We start from the raw sequence: 16,543 nt of genomic DNA, 5'->3' as shown, positions 1-16,543 counted from the left end.
CCGGAGCTGTGCTTACAGAACATGTCACACACACTGCACTCGCCCCAAAGACTTACAGGGGGAGGGATAGCTCAGTGGTTTGAGCATTGGTCTGCTAAACCCAGAGTTATGAGCTCAATCCTTGAGGGGGCCATTTATGGATCTGGGGCAAAAATCTGTCTGGGGATTGGTCCTGCTTTGAGCAGGGGGTTGGACTAGATGACCTCCTGAGGTCCCTTCCAACCCTGAGATTCTATGACTTTCCAGTGGTTCTTTCCTGCTCTGTTATTTTCCCTGCTGTAGAAGGAAGCTCGTTCAGACTGAACGCACCCACTCCTTTCCAAATGTGAAGCCATAACGTGCCAGGAGCCAAAGAAACCAAAGCCTTTACTGCAGGTGCAGATTCATAAATGTTTGCTCTAGCAGATCACTGCCCTTCAACAGGACCCAGCAGGTGCTGAATCCAAACTCTAACACGAGGGAATTTGAAAGAGACCTGGCCTAAGCAGCTACAACTCCATTGACTTCACACCAGCTCCACCTGCTTGGGCCAGATGGGAACTGGGCCCAACTATTGCCATAGGGGATTGGGACAGAGCTTAGCCTATTTAAAGGAAGAGCAGGGATTTCTAACAGCTTCCCTTCATGCAGGGACATGCACCTCAAAAATCTGATGCAAGAGCTGGGCTCAGTCAGGTGACTAATAATGGTCCATGTTGGCATACCGGAGTCCTGATAAGTCCATGGCTGGTGAGTATTTGTCCTGTCATCACAGCACTGCCTTTTACAGGTCGATCACATGTACTTTTGGAAGTTATTCCACATACTTTGCCCTTCTGTAGAGCTCTCCACCTGCAGGTCTCAAAGCATTTTATAAACACAGACCACCTCAGCATCCCCAGATGGGAGATATTCTGCCCCTCTTAAAGATGGGGAAATGGAGACAAAGGGGAAGTTAATTTCCCCAAGTTCACACAGTGAGTCAGGGCAGAACCCAGCAGTCTAAACTCCCATTTTCCCTGATTCAACCACTAGACCATACTCCTCTCCCAGTGCCAGGAATGGGAGCCAGGACTGCTGGCTCTGGATTCACCACTGCTGCTACCACAACAGTGGGAAGGACTTTTGTGTTAAATGGCAGCATTATTTTTTGGCACTTCTTTCTTATGTATAAAGAGCAACTTTATTACGTGAAGGGAAAGGTTATTCTTGCTTTTTTAACACACTAAAAACAGAACAAATCAAACAATCTGATCACTTTCTCCCCTGTTGTTTTGCTGGAGGACCCCTCAGAGAACGGGAGAACTAGCAAGATTAGGACATTGCATGGGGCTAGAGCCAGAGCAGTGGAGAGATGGGATTTTTAATCAGGCTGTTTAACACTCCAGTATTAACAGTGTTCAATCCAAACTCCGGCCACCTGGGAAGAAAGCCCTTTATAAAGGATTCAGCATCCCCCTACAGTGGAGAGCCGAGGAAGCTGAGCTCCAGCTCTCTGCTACTCCAAGCAGAGCTCCAGCAGGAGCAGGGACAAGATTTGATATTTCTAAGTTTAAAACAACCACAGCCTAAGCAGGGAGATCCGTCACAAATTGCAGCCACGCAGTGCAGGCTCTTTACGGACCAGGGCGTGTGGTTACGTCTCTGTTCTAGTAACAGAGCTCCTGGCACTTGCTCATTGAACTGCACCAACAGCAGGGCTGGAAATGCAGACAGGTTTTGCCCGCAGGAGCTAATTTTTGCTTTTACCTGCTAAAGCCCCAGTCTGAGGCTCTGTTGGTTCAAACGGCGTGTGGCGGAGAAAGACACTCAGAAACATGGCAGGGTCCCCCAACACCAAACAATCACATCCCTGAATCCTCAACCACCACCTTCCTTCCGGGCTGCTTTCCACCCCACACTCCTCCCCCTTCCCCCCTGAGAGCAGGTGTCACTGGTTAAATCTGCTAAATTCCAGCCAGAAAGATTTACTGGCAGACCGTCTGTTTCATTAAGCTGGTGTTTGCGTTCACCAAGACCCTAAAGACATCATTAAAGCCTCCAAACACCGTCCATCATTAGCGTGGATTGTCAAGAGGCGCCACAGTGCTTATTAAGAGCGCTCACCTCCACAGCCAGGGACAGGCGAGCAGCCTCACGTTGGGCAAGGTGTTACTCTACTGCCTGGCTCAGGGGAAGCGTTTTCACAAGTCCAGGCTGCTTGGATCGATTTCTGGGGGTGCAGAGCCCGGGAGCAGCTGTGAGGGGGGAGGGGAATTGATTGCAAGGATCTTGCTGCCCACCCCACACCAATTGCCAGCGGGACACAGGCACAACTTGCTGCGGAGAATGGAACAAACACCAGCCTAGAGTGCTGCCCCGGCTGTTCCCAATCACAGCACCGCCCAACAGGGCACGAGGCAGCAGAGAGACCGGCTGGGATGGGGATGCACAGAGCAGAACATGCCCGATCCCACGGTGTCGAAGTAATGCAGATGGCAAGGTCTGACAAGCAAGCGCTGCGGTTACATCAGCAGGAGATAAGCACCTGGCTTTGAAGTCCCTTTGTCCAATGCAAGGCCTAATTCTCACTGAATTAAGGCCAGCAGGGACTATGCTGATGCTGTCTGACCTCCTGCATGGCCCAGGCCAGAGCCCGTCACCCAGCTGTTCCTGCACTGGAGGGAATTGTTCTTCCCTGCAGATGGGATTGGTGAGCAGCCCAGTGACTTGTTAAACTAGTTGCTCCCCCCAAGCTCTGTTTACAGACTCCAGACAACGCTCCCAGTGACCCCATCGCTGCCTACGCTGCTCCTGCAGTTAATCACCCTCAAGAAGTTACATCTTCTTTCCCATTGGATGTTAACTTCAGCTGGGAACCCCTGGATCCTGCTAGGCTCTGGGGTGCCCAGTTAGAGACCCTGAATTACAGGGACCGTCTCCCTAGGTAGCACTGGCCAGAAGAGTCACCTCTTAACCGACTCAAAATTAGACTGAGCTCCCAAGCCTCACAAGGCTGTTCTTCCTAAAGCGCGTGCTGGGAGCCCACATCCCCAGCCTCGCTGGGTGCCAGAGCAGCTCAATGAATGCTGAGAAAACCAGAACCAGATTGGTAACATTTGTACAGCACCTAGCACACTGGGGTCCTGCTCCACAGGGCCAGCCTCCACCACTGCCTACTAGCACTACTCTGTCTACCTGGGCTGGGAGGCTCGTGCCCAGCCACAGTGTGGACATATCCCAGGCAGCTACCACAATACAAACAGGTTCTAAGAGAGCCCGTAGGCATCTAGTGCACACAGTACAGGTTCATTAGTGCCTTAGGGCAGGGACAGTCATTTTGTTCACCTAGCACGGGGGATCCCACCCATGAGCAGGTCTCCAGGGTGTGACAGTAACATACAAATGGCAGTTCAGCGTAGGGTGACCAGACAGCAAGTGTGAAAAATCGGGACGGGGATGGGGGGGTAATAGGAGCCCATATAAGACAAAAACCCCAAAATTGGGACTGTCCCTATAAAATCAGGACATCTGGTCACCCTAGTTCAGCGGCGGAGCACGCTGGTTTGCATGCTGACCACGCCTGTTATGGAACTGGCTTTCTACAGCACACGGGGGCCGTGCTTTGTACAGTGGCTACACACAGCCCTGAGCCGTTCTGCCAATAGGTTTTCAAAGCACTAAAGTAGCTTTTCCTTTCAAAAGCCCTGGGAGGTGCCCAGGGACAAACCGCCCTGGGGAGTCGTGCAGTGGGCTCCTGAGTTAGACCCTGGAAGGGGAGGGGTGGGATGGGATGGATCAGTTCTGGCCTCTACACTCACCCAATAGCCACCTGCTTTGATCTGAGCCCTCAGACTCCAACAATCACCCAAAGCCTCCAGCACTAGTGGCCTTGGCCCATGGCACGGCCTCCCAGTGTCCTGCTGCTCCCTGGCTGCCCGCTCCAAGGGCGAGCCCACACTGCTTTCACACAGCTCCCCTTACGGATGCCAGGCATGGAAGCCCGCCTCTCTCTGCAAGTCAGAAGGATCATGTGAGCAAAGGGAGGGGAGTTTTCCTGCCACTGGTAAGATGGAGATTCAATAGGACTAATCAACTGTATATTTTATTGACATCAGTGCGTTCCCAGAGAAGTGCATTAAGCAGGGAAATGGCCACCCGAGTAACAGACTTACTGGAGCCCTTAAGAGGGGCACATGGCTAAACAGATTGATGGTGCTGCTATCCCCTGACCCTGCCCCAACAGTGTGTTATGGGGAAGAGAGAGAGAGAGAGAGTTGGGCCCCGGAGAAAGCACCTAGTGTTTGTTACAGTGCGCAGGGGTCTGCTGAGGCCTGTCGCTGGGCCAGGGGGGAGAGGCGCTTTAGAGGAGTCTAGCAGCTCCCGCTCGCACAGTGAGGCACCCACAGAGCAGGTAACACAAAGTCCGTTTGGTTTTTATTTCTAACTCAAATATTGCAAATATACAGAAAAATCCCAGTACAAAGTCATTCCCCAGCCCTGACTTCTCTCACCAACAGACGTTGGTCCAGTAAAAGACCCCCTCTCCCACCTTGTCTCTCCAGTACAGTTATAGCCCAGCCAGGTTTGTTTACAGAACACTCCACACCCCTCAGCCCGTCCCCTGGACCTGCCCTTGGCCTGGAGCCCGGAGATATTCTACATGGCAGGGCAGGGGCTCTGGCTTTAGTTACGTGGTGACATATCCCTGGCAGGGCACCTGGCACAGCATCCCTGTGTTGATCTGCCCTGCAGCCATGCTAGTAAGCCAAGGGTATTGGGGCAGCATTGGTGCTCAATGCCATGCAACAGCAGCATCCCCAGGGTAGTGCTCGGGCGACCACCATTCAGCAGGGACAGGGATGCAGCATTATCAGCCTGCTTTGCTCAGGGAGAGGAAGGCTGCCGTTGTATGGCACAGCGGGGGCACTGGCCCATGGGGAAATCCACCGTCGCCCACCAGAAAAATGACATTTGTCTCTCGCCAAGGCTGTGTTCACCCCATTGGCACGCAAGCTTTCTGGGGGGCAGGTGCTCTCCACGCCAATGGCCCATGTACCACGTGCATAGTGAACATCAAGGCTGATGGGTTTGGGGGCAGGAAATAGGGCGGGGGTGTGCAAAAGAGAACCACAGTGTTTACCAGCTTCCTCGACAGCCTGTAAATGAGAATGCGCCTTCAGAACAGGCTGGTCTCAAGAGCATGAGAATTCGTAGCCAGTTTTACATTCATGCATCTGACCGTCCCATCCCCCAAATGTTCTGCTGCTGTTTCCCATCGCAGGCTGGTGCCTGGAGCTCCAGCGACCGCTCTAGGAATAAGAGCCACGGACATCTGATTCTGCCCCAGATGTCCATGCTGTGCAGTGCTTGAGACAGTCTGCAGGAGACTCCCAGAGACAGAGCAGCTGCCTTTCATTTATTCTTCAGTCTCTGTTCCCAGCTGGTGAGGAACGTGGACCCGAAGCTTCTCCTGGCGCTTTGGCCAGCTGCAGCTATTTGGCTGCTAGTCAAATTCTAAAGGAAAGCTCCTCGAAAGCTCATTCTTTAAAAAGAAATTTTGTTAAACCCAGTCTGGGAGCCAAACACTCTCCAGGCAAACAGGCTAAGCTACTTCATTCCTATTCTACACAACCAGCTGCGTAAATACCTGGCGGATACTGGTGGGACGAGGGTAGAGTTTGGCAATGTGTTGCCCAGGAAAATGCACCCAGATCTGCCTTTACCACTGAGCAGCCTCTATCTTGGCCAGATCACATTCGCTCCCTTGCAATAGGCTACTCCAAAACATAGCGCAGCCTTCCAGCCGTAGCTGGGGAAACTGCGCCTTCTAGTGGCCACAGGAACAGCATGGCTCCTCCTGTAAATTTTTAAAGGAAAGCCCCAGTGTAACAAGAGTTCGGTAGCTAGAGCCAGATTTTTGTGAAGGTATTTAAGGGCAGCTCCACTCCTTGTTGCAACACTTAACTGATTTAGGAGCCTAAATCCTACTTTCAGTGAGACTCCGGAGCCTAGGGGTATGTCTACACTGCAGTGTAAGCCCAGGGTTCGAACTCAGGCTCAAGCCTAACCCCCCTTTCGTCTACACATAAATCATCCTAACGCAGGGTTTGGACCCAGTGATCCAGGACCCCATAGGGGTGGAGGATATGAGCCTGAGTCAAGCCGGGACCCAGGGTTCAAGCCCTATTGCTTTGCAGTGTAGACGCAGCCCCACTGGGTTCGCGCTCTGGGAGTCTGCAGAAAGCACCCACAATCCTGTGAGCCAAAATTTCTTTTGTGCCCTGGACAGTCATGTTTTCCCATGCTGCACTACGAACACAGGGCTTCAGTGGCCACGTTTAAGGAGGGAACTAGGAAGCCTGGGATGGGGGTGGCTGGACTCAGGCCTGCATACTGCAGTATAGATGCTGGAGCTCAGGCTGGGACCCAGGGTTCAAGACTTCCGAACCTGGGGTTACAGACGAATGTAGACGCTCAAGCCCTACGTCTGCCAGCTCGAGTTCCGCTAACCCAGGCAGTGTAGACAGAGCCCAAGCTCTCTTGAAAATGACATTATGCTCGTAAGTCGCTGGTGCTGCAACGCTGAGCAGAGCCATGCCTAAGGTCCTGCCAAGGCTGGGACTTAGCAACGTGAAGAGTTGCAATAAATGGGTTTAGTGTCAAAGAAGAGTTAAGTTGAGGGGAAGCTGCTAATGGGACAGTGAGATGGACAATTCCAGTCAAGCCAGCTCAGTTCAAATAAGCCAAGTTTGAAAAATACCAGTTCTTGAGACTCCTGTCTCCCGCATGCCTGGGGTTGAACTGTGTTCCTTGCTCTTGGCCTACGCTGGTGCCTAACAAGGCACCGGACAAATGGCAGCCCACTGGGACCCAGCCGTGGAGAACGAACCCCAGTTATATCTGTCAGACTGTTCCGTACATTCACTTTTTATCACCCAGCCCTCCAAGTGCAAAGGCCAGCCAGGCATTGGCCTAGACACCCCCTCCACAATCAGCAGGGCAGCATCTATTGCAGAAGACAACTGGATGTTTAAACAGGGACATGGACACACTGCAGTGTACTCAGCTGAGTGGAAATGCGCCTAGAGCAGCAGCTTACAGTTTGCCAGGTGACATCACACCCAAAGGTGGTACCGCTGGGAAGGGCGGGGCACTGAGGATCCTGTTTATAACAGCCAGAGTCCCTGCAAGCCCCCGCCAGGCCTGGCCACATCAACAGCAGCTCTAGGAGCTACCAAGCAGCTGGTCTCCTACCGCTTTAGGTGGGGAAACAGGCGGATGTTAGAAAACTAGGAGCCTCTCTCTTCTGCCCCCTTAAACGAAGCCATGGGGCTCTTCGCCAGAGCACTGGCATTTCAGCGCACAGCTCCACCTGGAACACGCTTCCCACCACCCCGAAGAACACACCAACAAGCAGGAGATTTATTCCTACCGAGTTTTCTGTTGCACTTATTCCTAGAACTAAAAATAACCCCTTTCCCTCCCCTGCTGCTGCTGTCAGTGTTTGCAGACATGATGCTTTCCCAGTTCAGTGCTTTGGTTCCACAAGGGCCAGTCACAGCAGTTACTCCTGGCGCGGAGATGAACTCCACTTGACGCGCTGGTTTCATCCAATCACTTCTCATTTTTGGCGTGTGGCCCTGCGGGGTGCTGGCTAAGCGACATGCCGTCCTGGCGGGGGCCCCGAGGCCTGCCCATGCTAGGTGAAGTGGTGGGGATAGGCCAGCGCCACCAGCAGCTTCGCCCAGCCGAGGCCATGCTGAGGCAGAGATGAGCCCCCGAGGGGTGACGCTGGAGTTAAGAGCCTTCTCTCTGCAGCAGGGTGAATTGCACCTTCATCATGGTTAGTGCTTAGTGAAATGCTGGTTTCACCTTCCTATTTAGTCTTCCTTAAAAAACAAACAGCTGGAAAGAAATCTCATTAAAATAAAGTTAAATTACGCCCCTGCCCTCGCCCCCGGCCTCTGGGCCGCCAGGTCGCTGCAGCAGCTCCCTATCTCTTCCCCGGGTCTGCAGCGCAGCTGGCTCTGGACAGTCTCAAGGGAAGCGACAGGAGAGTGGTGTCCCTCAGAAAGGGGACGGGCAGCCACTGCGGAGAAGCGTGGGCTGGAGGAGGCGTTGGCTGTTCTGCAGATCCGTGGCAGCGTCCAAACCCACTTGTCCAGTGCCAGCGAGCAGCAACGTGCCCCTACTCCAGGAGGTCCTGAGGAGAGAACACGAGTGCTCATCCTTCAGGGCAGACAGCGCCAGAGCCTCCCCGATCTTGGTCAGATCCCAGCCCAGGATCACTCCCCTCCTGCCCCGGGAATGGGAGAGAACAGGACACCATGCTTGCTGCCATCCCCTCATGCTCAGGAAGCCACGGGGCCCCTGGGAACTCAGCACTACGTGAAAATCTCAGCCTGTGTGATAGCTAGGATGGTGGGCATAGCCACCAGGTCAGCACAAGCCCACTCCTCTGCCTATCAGCCCCAGGACAGGCACCACTGCAGTGCAAGCTTCTCACATGCACCATACAGTTCCTGGCCCAGAGGGCTAAGGACATGGGGGCAGGGGCAGTGTCCGGGGCTCAGCCAGCCGGCACAGGGGCCCGCTGTGCTACTCTCTCGTACAGACCACCTAGAAACGGGACTGGGACTGACTTACTTCGCACAGGCCATTCAGCCCACATGGGGGTGGCTTTCAGAGACGCTTGGGAACTAGCCCGCCCCGCCAAGGCTGAAAGGGAGACCCAAGATCAAGTGTTCTCCAAGCCACTGAAGACATTCCCAGGCTCGAATACGTTTGCAGCCACCAGCTGCCCCATTCAGAACCCACTGGCCTGCCCACTCAGCCCCCACAAAGGCTCCTTCGGCTGGAGTGGCTCAGGGCCCTCATTCATGACCGGCCTGGCCTTCTGCAGCCTGAGGATGACACTGAGTGGGAGGCAGGTTCTGCAGCGGCAGCCCTACGCTCCCGTTGCCGGTGGCTGTGGTCTGCACTCCACCAGGGCTGCTCAAACAAAGGGGCAGTTTCAGATGGCCATGACATTCAGTCCCCTCTCTGCATGGGAGCAGCAGCCGTTCTTAACCCCATCCTTCCAGTGTCCAACTCAAGCCCTGGTTCCCCAGGACACCAAGGAGGACATGCCATGCTCAGACATTGCTCTCTGCTGCATCTGCATCACCCTCCAATCACCTACCTCGTCAGAATCATCGTGGTAGCCCCCTTTATTAGCAGGGCTGGCTGCATCCAGAGCTTCAACCCCTTCCACCCCGTTAGCCTCTGCGTGCTGCTGCAGGACAGAATAGCGATGGACCAGGAACCTGGGGGTGGAGCAGACACGGGAGTCAGGGCCATGCCATGCTGTCTATTGCACCTCTGGCATGTCAAACAGCAAGACCTTCTAACGCAGCCAGCGCTGGGGGAAGACTTCCAGGCCTTTAAGGTGCCCCGTACTCTGCAGTGGAATGGTTAGTGACTGTGGGAAGGATTCAGGAGCTGCTAACCATCAATGACCTTCACTTAACTGAAGCTGGTAGATTTCAGAGCCACCTCAGGATATGCCTACGCCGCAGTCTGAGGTACAACCACTAGCAACACGAGCAGGTGCCCGGGATCTCGGACAGCCTGCGCTGGAGCTGTGCCACTGGGCTACACTGCTACTTTTAGCCAGGGTGCTGCATGTACACCTTGGATTCCAGCATGGCCGAATCTGCTGAGGGGGCAGAAAACCTAACTGGCTTCAAGCCTGAGCCTGATAAGTTTATAGAGGAGATGGTGCGATGAGACTGCCTACAATGGCATGTGGCCCAGCAGCGACGGCCAGTAGCAAAAATCCCTTATGACCAGTGACGGGACACTAGATGGCGAGGGCTCCAAGTTACTACAGAGAATTCCTGCCCAGGTGTCTGGCTGCTGGGTCTTGCCCACATGCTCAGGGTCTAGCTAATCACCAGATTTCAGGTTGGGAGGGAATTTTCCCCCAGCTCAGATTGGCAGAGACCCTGGGATTTTTTCACCTTCTTCTGCAGCATGGGGCACGAGTCAATTGCAGGTTTAAACTAGAGTCAATGGTGGATTCTCTGTAACCTGACGGCTTTAAACCATGATTTGAGGACTTCAGTAACTCAGCCAGAGGTTAGGCGTCTGCTACAGGAGTGAGTGGGTGAGGTTCTGTGGCCTGTGACGTGCAGGAGGTCAGACTAGATGATCACGATGGCCCCTTCTGGCTTTAAAATCTATGAGATATGTAATACTTCAGCCAGAGCGACTGCATGTGAAACCCCTCCCAAACCTCACCTGCCCCCGCAGACGTATTTCTTAATGATCAGGACTCCAGCTATGATGGTGAGGAGCATTACGCCCGCGACAGCCAGGATTATGGGAGCGGAGCTGGAGGCAGCGGACTGCAGAGAGAGATAGAGAAGGAAGCTTTGCTAAATTCACAAAACATGAAATTTAAACCAAGACTGCTCCAGTTCCTGGCATTTGTACAAGAACCTTGCACCCCAAGGGTCCCAAGCACTTCACGCCCTGGTATTGGCTGGCTCCCCACACGTTTGCTATCACCTACCAGCTGGCTGGGGGTCAACAAGTTGCTTGTACATTTCCTCTTCAGGTCCGTCACCTCACGGCTCGGACTCTTCCCACCGCTACATTTGTCTCCCGGGATCTTACGATACCTGGAATGTCAGGGAAGAAAGCGCCTGCAGGGCCTGATGATCAGGAGGGAGCTTCCCAGGCCAGCTCAGAGATTGTCTGGCCATTCCTGGAGACATCAAACCCCCCACCCCCACCCTGAGAGGGGCAGAAAGTGTGCAGAGCAATGTGGTTTCCTAGCCAGGATCCAAAAGCTACACCCAGACCTGCTGGGAGATCTCCAGCCCTATCCGGCCAGAGGAACGGCCTCCTGAAGCTGGGCAGCTCCCCTGAGGTCTGGCTCCATGACCGACTGCCCCCCCAAACAGCACAGGGCCAGCAGCAGGGGTCTGTGCCCAGCACTGGCCTCCCAGGACCAGAAGGGCAGTTTCCCACTTGAGTGTGCTACAGCTGCACTTGTCCCAAAGCCCTGGGGCCCAGCTGGGAAGTACCATCGTTGCCCAGAGGGGGAATTGGTGACACAGCCTGGCACAGAACCCAGGTCCTCCTAATTCCCACCCTGTAGCCCTACCCACTGGCAGCAGCAAGATCTATCCTCCTGCTCCCAGGAGTCCCTGCCATGCTGCTCCTGCCCCTATCTAGGGTCAGGGTTTGCTGAGCGAATCCCTGATAAAAAGCCACTTTACCCACTAGTCGTCAGTAGCTCCTGCCTGCCATAGAGACAGAACTCCAGGTCGTGGCCTTTCAGCTCCGGCTGCTCCACGCAGACAGACTGGTTTTCAGGGCGGAAATAGCCAAAATCGCTGCAGCGCAAGGACAAAAAGCAGAGACGGGCATGAGCGACACACTGAGTGATGGCTCAGGGGTGAACCTCACCTAGCCAGCTAGAGCGCTGTCACACAGACAGTCCTGGAGCACCTGAAGTGGACTCTTTTAGCCAAGCGGATACATGCTGTGCTAGGCCTGCAGGTGAGCTCTTGGCACTCCCACATACACCGTAGGGAAGTCAGGATCTGGTTAGAGGTCCCCACATGCCCTAGTTACGCATGGCACCATGTGTGGTGCACTCTGAGCAGGTTGCCTTTGCCAGGCACTAGGAGTGGGATCCCTGACTCGCTGGGCGATGCTCTGACAAACCCTACACACCAACCAGGCTAGATGATCCACGCGAGTGGGTCCAGCACGAAGGCAGCTCCTATGCCACCACCTGAGCCCCAGACGAGAGTGCCACCTGATGCAGTGCCACTCTAGTAACCTTAGCAGAGTAGACATCACCCCTTGCCCAACTATGCCAGCCCCCTTGCCACGCAAGGGGAGCGAGCCTTTGCTCCCCATACCAGAGGTAGTCCTCCAGCGTGCACGGGCAGACCGATGGCTGCTTCATCATCACGTAATCCCGGCCGTTCTGACAGACAGATGACTTGCGGAGACGCAGGTACTGCTCCTTATAGCCCAGGACGCAGCCATCAGTGCGGCTGCCGGGCTCGCTGGAGTGAGCCAGCCAGATAGTATAGTCGTCGTCCTCACCTACGAGAGGAGAAAGGTGATCAGGCTCCAGGCACGAGACGATGTAATTGAGAAGACAGGAACTGACCCTAGGCAACAGCTGCCAACCCCAGAGCTACAGCTCACGGGGCTGAAAGCAAGAAAAGGAGTGTGGCCATTCCAGCCCAACCTCCTACAGATTCAGGCACAATGAAGCAGGACAGTCTGCCCGCTCGCAGGAGAGGCAGTAATGGGTAATACCTGGGGGCACTGGGAGAAGGGGGAGGGATTTTACACCATCTGCTCTAGCCAGCATCAACCACATTCCTTTCCATCAACACTAAAATCTGCCCTGAAAAACCCTAGCAACATCCGCAGGGCTTTGACTGCCCGGTGAAGTCATTTGCTGCCAGTGGGACTCAGAACACTGGTAGGGAACCCCGGTTCCCAAGTAGCCTATGGGAGCTACCCCCTCATCTCACTGGGAAGTTACAGGATCGTGCATGAGATTAAATCCAGGAACCCCTGATTTCTATCCTGGCTCTGGTGGCCATGGGTGTGTCACTCCCTATCGCACCAGCCTCAGAGGAGCCGTGAGATCTAGCACGTTGGGAAGATTCAGAGCTCTGCACCGAGCGCAGGAGACTCCTCTCATTTACACAACCCTCAGGAAACTAAGTGCCCAAGATGTTACCATGGCAGCGTCCAGCAGAGGCTCTCAGAGAGGCTGTGCAGCATCTTTGCAGCTTGGGAACCAGGCCTGTTTTACTAAGGGGTCTGGGCCTTGCCTGAGGTCACACCTAGGGTGACTAGATGTCCCGATTTTATAGGGACAGTCCCGATTTTGGGGTCTTTTTCTTATATAGGCTCCTATTACCCTCAACCCCCGTCCTGATTTTTCACACTTCTTGTCTGGTCACCCTAGTCACATCACAACTTGCCCAGCTGCCTACTCTAACCACTAGCAAGAGGCGAGCCCATTAAAACAAAGCCCCCTACACCTCCATGTTCTCCACACCAAGCTGAAACCCAAGGCTGTGCCCAGGCTCCTGGGGCCAGCACAGCTTTGGTCACGCTTTGGGAGTGAAGGCTTTTACTGAAGGAAGGCAGCACAGAAGTGGGTGAAGAGCAAGTTCCGTTATATGCTGCCCCTGCATTCGCAGCCACTAACTGATCACGGAAGAGGTCGGCGTGAAGCTGGAGGTGCTAGCCACTGGTAGTTGGGGCTTTTGACCCTGGAGAGGTGTGGGAGCGGTTTGGGAGGGCAGGTTAAGCACACTGCCTCAATGTTCCTGCAGTGACCAGCAGTGCAGTGATTAATGACGACACTTCCAGCGTTCATACCCAGAGCTAGCCTCATGGCTGTCTGCAGACTCAAGCAGACACTGCAGAATTCCACACTCTGTTCAAGCGTTTCACCACAGACAAGCCACAGGTACAAAAAGCTCTAAATGACCGTTCTGTGCCGGAGCACAATTCTACAGCAAGGGAATCACAGCATAGGCACTACCCCACCCGTAGCAGCAGCCTACGTCAGGGCTGCACAAGGAGCTTTTTAGCTTTCTACAAACCAAAAAGGGACATCCAGGAAATGGAGGGAGGGGCATGTCACTAAGGAGTAGCCAAGTGTGTAGGGACAAAATCAGGAAGACCTAGGCAAGGAAGAAGTTAAAACTGGCAAGAAACGTTAGAGACAACAGAGAGGGTTCTACAAATACGTCAGAATAAAAAGACAGATCGGGGATAGTGTGGTCCCGCTGCTCAATGGAGCTGGTAACAGATAAGAAAGCAGAGCTGCTCAATGCCTCTTTTGCTTCAGTCTTCTCACAAAAAAATAACATGTGACCGGATGACTAACAAAGTTATCACAGACAACAAAGGGGAAGGGCTGCAGATCGGGATAAGTCAAGAACATGTCCGAGATCTTCTGACCAATTTGAATGAATTCAAGTCAGCAGGGCCGGATGCTATTCATCCCCACGATGCCTGGGAAGCTACTAGAGCAACGTATAAAACATTCCATTTCCAAATGCCTGGAGGATAAAGGGGTGATCACTAGCAACCAGCCTGGGTTTACCAAGAACAAATCATGCCAAACCAGCTTGATTTCCTTCTTTGACAGGATAACTGGTTTGGTGGATAGGGGTAGTGCGCTGGACATAATATACCTGGACTTCACCAAGGCTTTTGACAAGTCCCACATGACATTCTGAGAGGTAAGCTGGAGAAATGTGGGCTTGACGGAATTATCATTAAGTGGATACATAATTGGTTAAAAGAACCGCAAACAAAGAGTAACTATTAATGGGATGATGTCAGATTGGAGGGATGTCAAGTGGGGTTGCACAGGGATCTGTTTTGGGCCCGGTGTTGTTTAACATCTTTTTTTATTAATGACTAGATGTAGGAATAGATCAAGTTTGCAGATAACACAAAGCTGGTGGGGGCGGGATGGGGAAGACAAGGGGGGTTGCAAACACTTTGGAGGATAGAGCTAAATTTCAGAGGGAATGTGATAAATTGGAGAACAAGGTTATAGACAACAAAATTAAATTCAACAAAGACAAACGTGAGGTGCTATACTTAGGGAAGAAAAACCAAATGCACAGATACAGAATGGGGGATAATGGCAGCAGCACTGCTGAGAAAGATCTGGGAGCTGTGGTGGATCACAACCTCAACATGAGTCAGCAATGTGAAGCAGATGCAAAAAAAAGCAAATGCAATTTTAGGTTGCATTAACAGAGGTATAGCATGCAAGTCATGGGAGGCGATAGTCCCCATGCACTGCATCCAAGGGTGCTAAAGGAGTTGGCGAATGTGATTGCAGAGCCATTGGCCACTATCTTTGAAAACTCATGGCGATGGGGGGAGGTCCCGGATGACTGGAAAAAGGCTAATGTAGTGCCCATCTTTAAAAAAGGGAAGGAGGAGGATCTGGGGAACTACAGGCCAGTCAGCCTCACCTCAGTCCCTGGAAAAATCATGGAGCAGGTCCTCAAGGAATCAGTTTCGAAGCACTTAGAGGAGAGGAAAGTGATCAGGAACAGTCAGCATGGATTCACCAAGGGCAAGTCATGCCTGACTAACCTAATTGCCTTCTATGAAGAGATAACTGGCACTGTGGATGAGCAGAAAGCAGTGGACGTGTTATTCCTTGACTTTAGCAAATCTTTTGATACAGTCTCCCACAGTATTCTTGCCAGCAAGTTAAAGTAGTACAGGCTGGATGAGTGGACTGTAAGGTGGATAAAAAGCTGGCTAGATCATCGGACTCAACGGGTAGTGATCAATGGCTCCATGTCTAGTTGGCAGCTGGTATCAAGCGGAGTGCCCCAGGGGTCAGTCCTGGGGCCAGTTTTGTTCAATATCTTCGTTAATGATCTGAAGGATGGTGTGGCCTACACCCTCAGCAAGTTGCAGATGACACTAAACTGGGAGGAGTGGTAGGTATGCTGGAAGGTAGGGATAGGATACAGAGGGACCTAGACAAATTAGAGGACTGGGCCAAAAGAAATATGATGAGGTTCAACAAGGACAAGTGCAGAGTCCTGCATTTAGGATGGAAGAATCCCATGCACTACTACAGACTAGGGACCGAATGGCTCGGAAGCAGTTCTGCAGAAAAGGAGCTAGGGGTTACAGTGGACAAGAAGCTGGATATGAGTCAGCAGTGTGCCCTTGTTGCCAAGAAGGCTAATGGCATTTTTGGCTGTATAAGTAGGGGCATTGCCAGCAGATCGAAGGACATGATCATTCCCCTCTATTCGGTATTGGTGAGGCCTCATTTGGAGTACTGTGTCCAGTTTTGGGCCCCACACTACAAGAAGGATGTGGAAAAATTGGCAAGAGTCCAGCAGAGGGCAACAAAAATGATTAAGGGGCTGGAGCACATGACTTATGAGGAGAGGCTGAGGGAACTGGGATTGTTTAGTCTGCAGAAGAGAAGAATGAGGGGGGATTTGATAGCTGCTTTCAACTACCTGAAAGGGGGTTCCAAAGAGGATGGATCCAGACTGTTCTCAGTGGCATCAGATGACAGAACAAGGAGTAATGGTCTCAAGTTGCAGTGGGGGAGGTTTAGGTTAGATATTAGGAAAAACTTTTTCACTAGGAGGGTGGTGAAGCACTGGAATGGGTTACCTAGGGAAGTGGTGGAATCTCCTTCCTTAGAGGTTTTTAAGGTCAGGCTTGACAAAGCCCTGGCTGGGATGATTTAGTTGGGGACTGGTCCTGCTTTGAGCAGGGGGTTGGACTAGATGACCTCCTGAGGTCTCTTCCAACCCTGAGATTTCTATGATAGTACTGCTCTATGATAGTACAGTATGATAGTACTGCTGGTTAGGCCTCAGCTGGAGTACGGTGTCCAGTTTTGGTCACCAATGTCTAGAAAGGCTGTAGAGAAACTGGAAAGGATCCAGAGGCGAGTGACAAAGATGATCAGAGGGATGGAATACAAGCCATACGAGCAAAGGCTGAAGGAACTGGCTATGTGTAGTTTGGAAAGGAGGAGATT

The 16,543-nt window shown here is 52.8% G+C and overlaps 1 protein-coding gene across 4 annotated transcripts in view; it reads right to left on the bottom strand.

The window, feature by feature from the left end:
- Positions 1-16,543, bottom strand: part of SORT1 (sortilin 1) — a 52,574-nt gene that overhangs the window by 5,938 nt on the left and 30,093 nt on the right. For 2 of the 4 annotated variants that reach the window (XM_039537111.1, XM_039537110.1), the window contains exons 15-19: positions 11,880-12,069; positions 11,229-11,345; positions 10,517-10,625; positions 10,243-10,349; positions 9,143-9,266 (exon numbers count right to left, since the gene is read on the bottom strand). In XM_039537111.1, the coding sequence (XP_039393045.1) occupies positions 9,143-9,266; positions 10,243-10,349; positions 10,517-10,625; positions 11,229-11,345; positions 11,880-12,069 (647 nt within the window). Of the gene's footprint in view, positions 1-4,299; positions 7,867-8,021; positions 8,165-9,142; positions 9,267-10,242; positions 10,350-10,516; positions 10,626-11,228; positions 11,346-11,879; positions 12,070-16,543 lie in introns of those variants that run through there. The other 2 variants (XM_039537113.1, XM_039537112.1) reach the window with 2 other exon arrangements.

Source organism: Mauremys reevesii, linkage group 4, assembly GCF_016161935.1.
Source record: "Mauremys reevesii isolate NIE-2019 linkage group 4, ASM1616193v1, whole genome shotgun sequence".
Classification (NCBI taxonomy): domain Eukaryota; kingdom Metazoa; phylum Chordata; order Testudines; family Geoemydidae; genus Mauremys; species Mauremys reevesii.
This window is presented reverse-complemented; position numbering and strand designations above follow the sequence as displayed.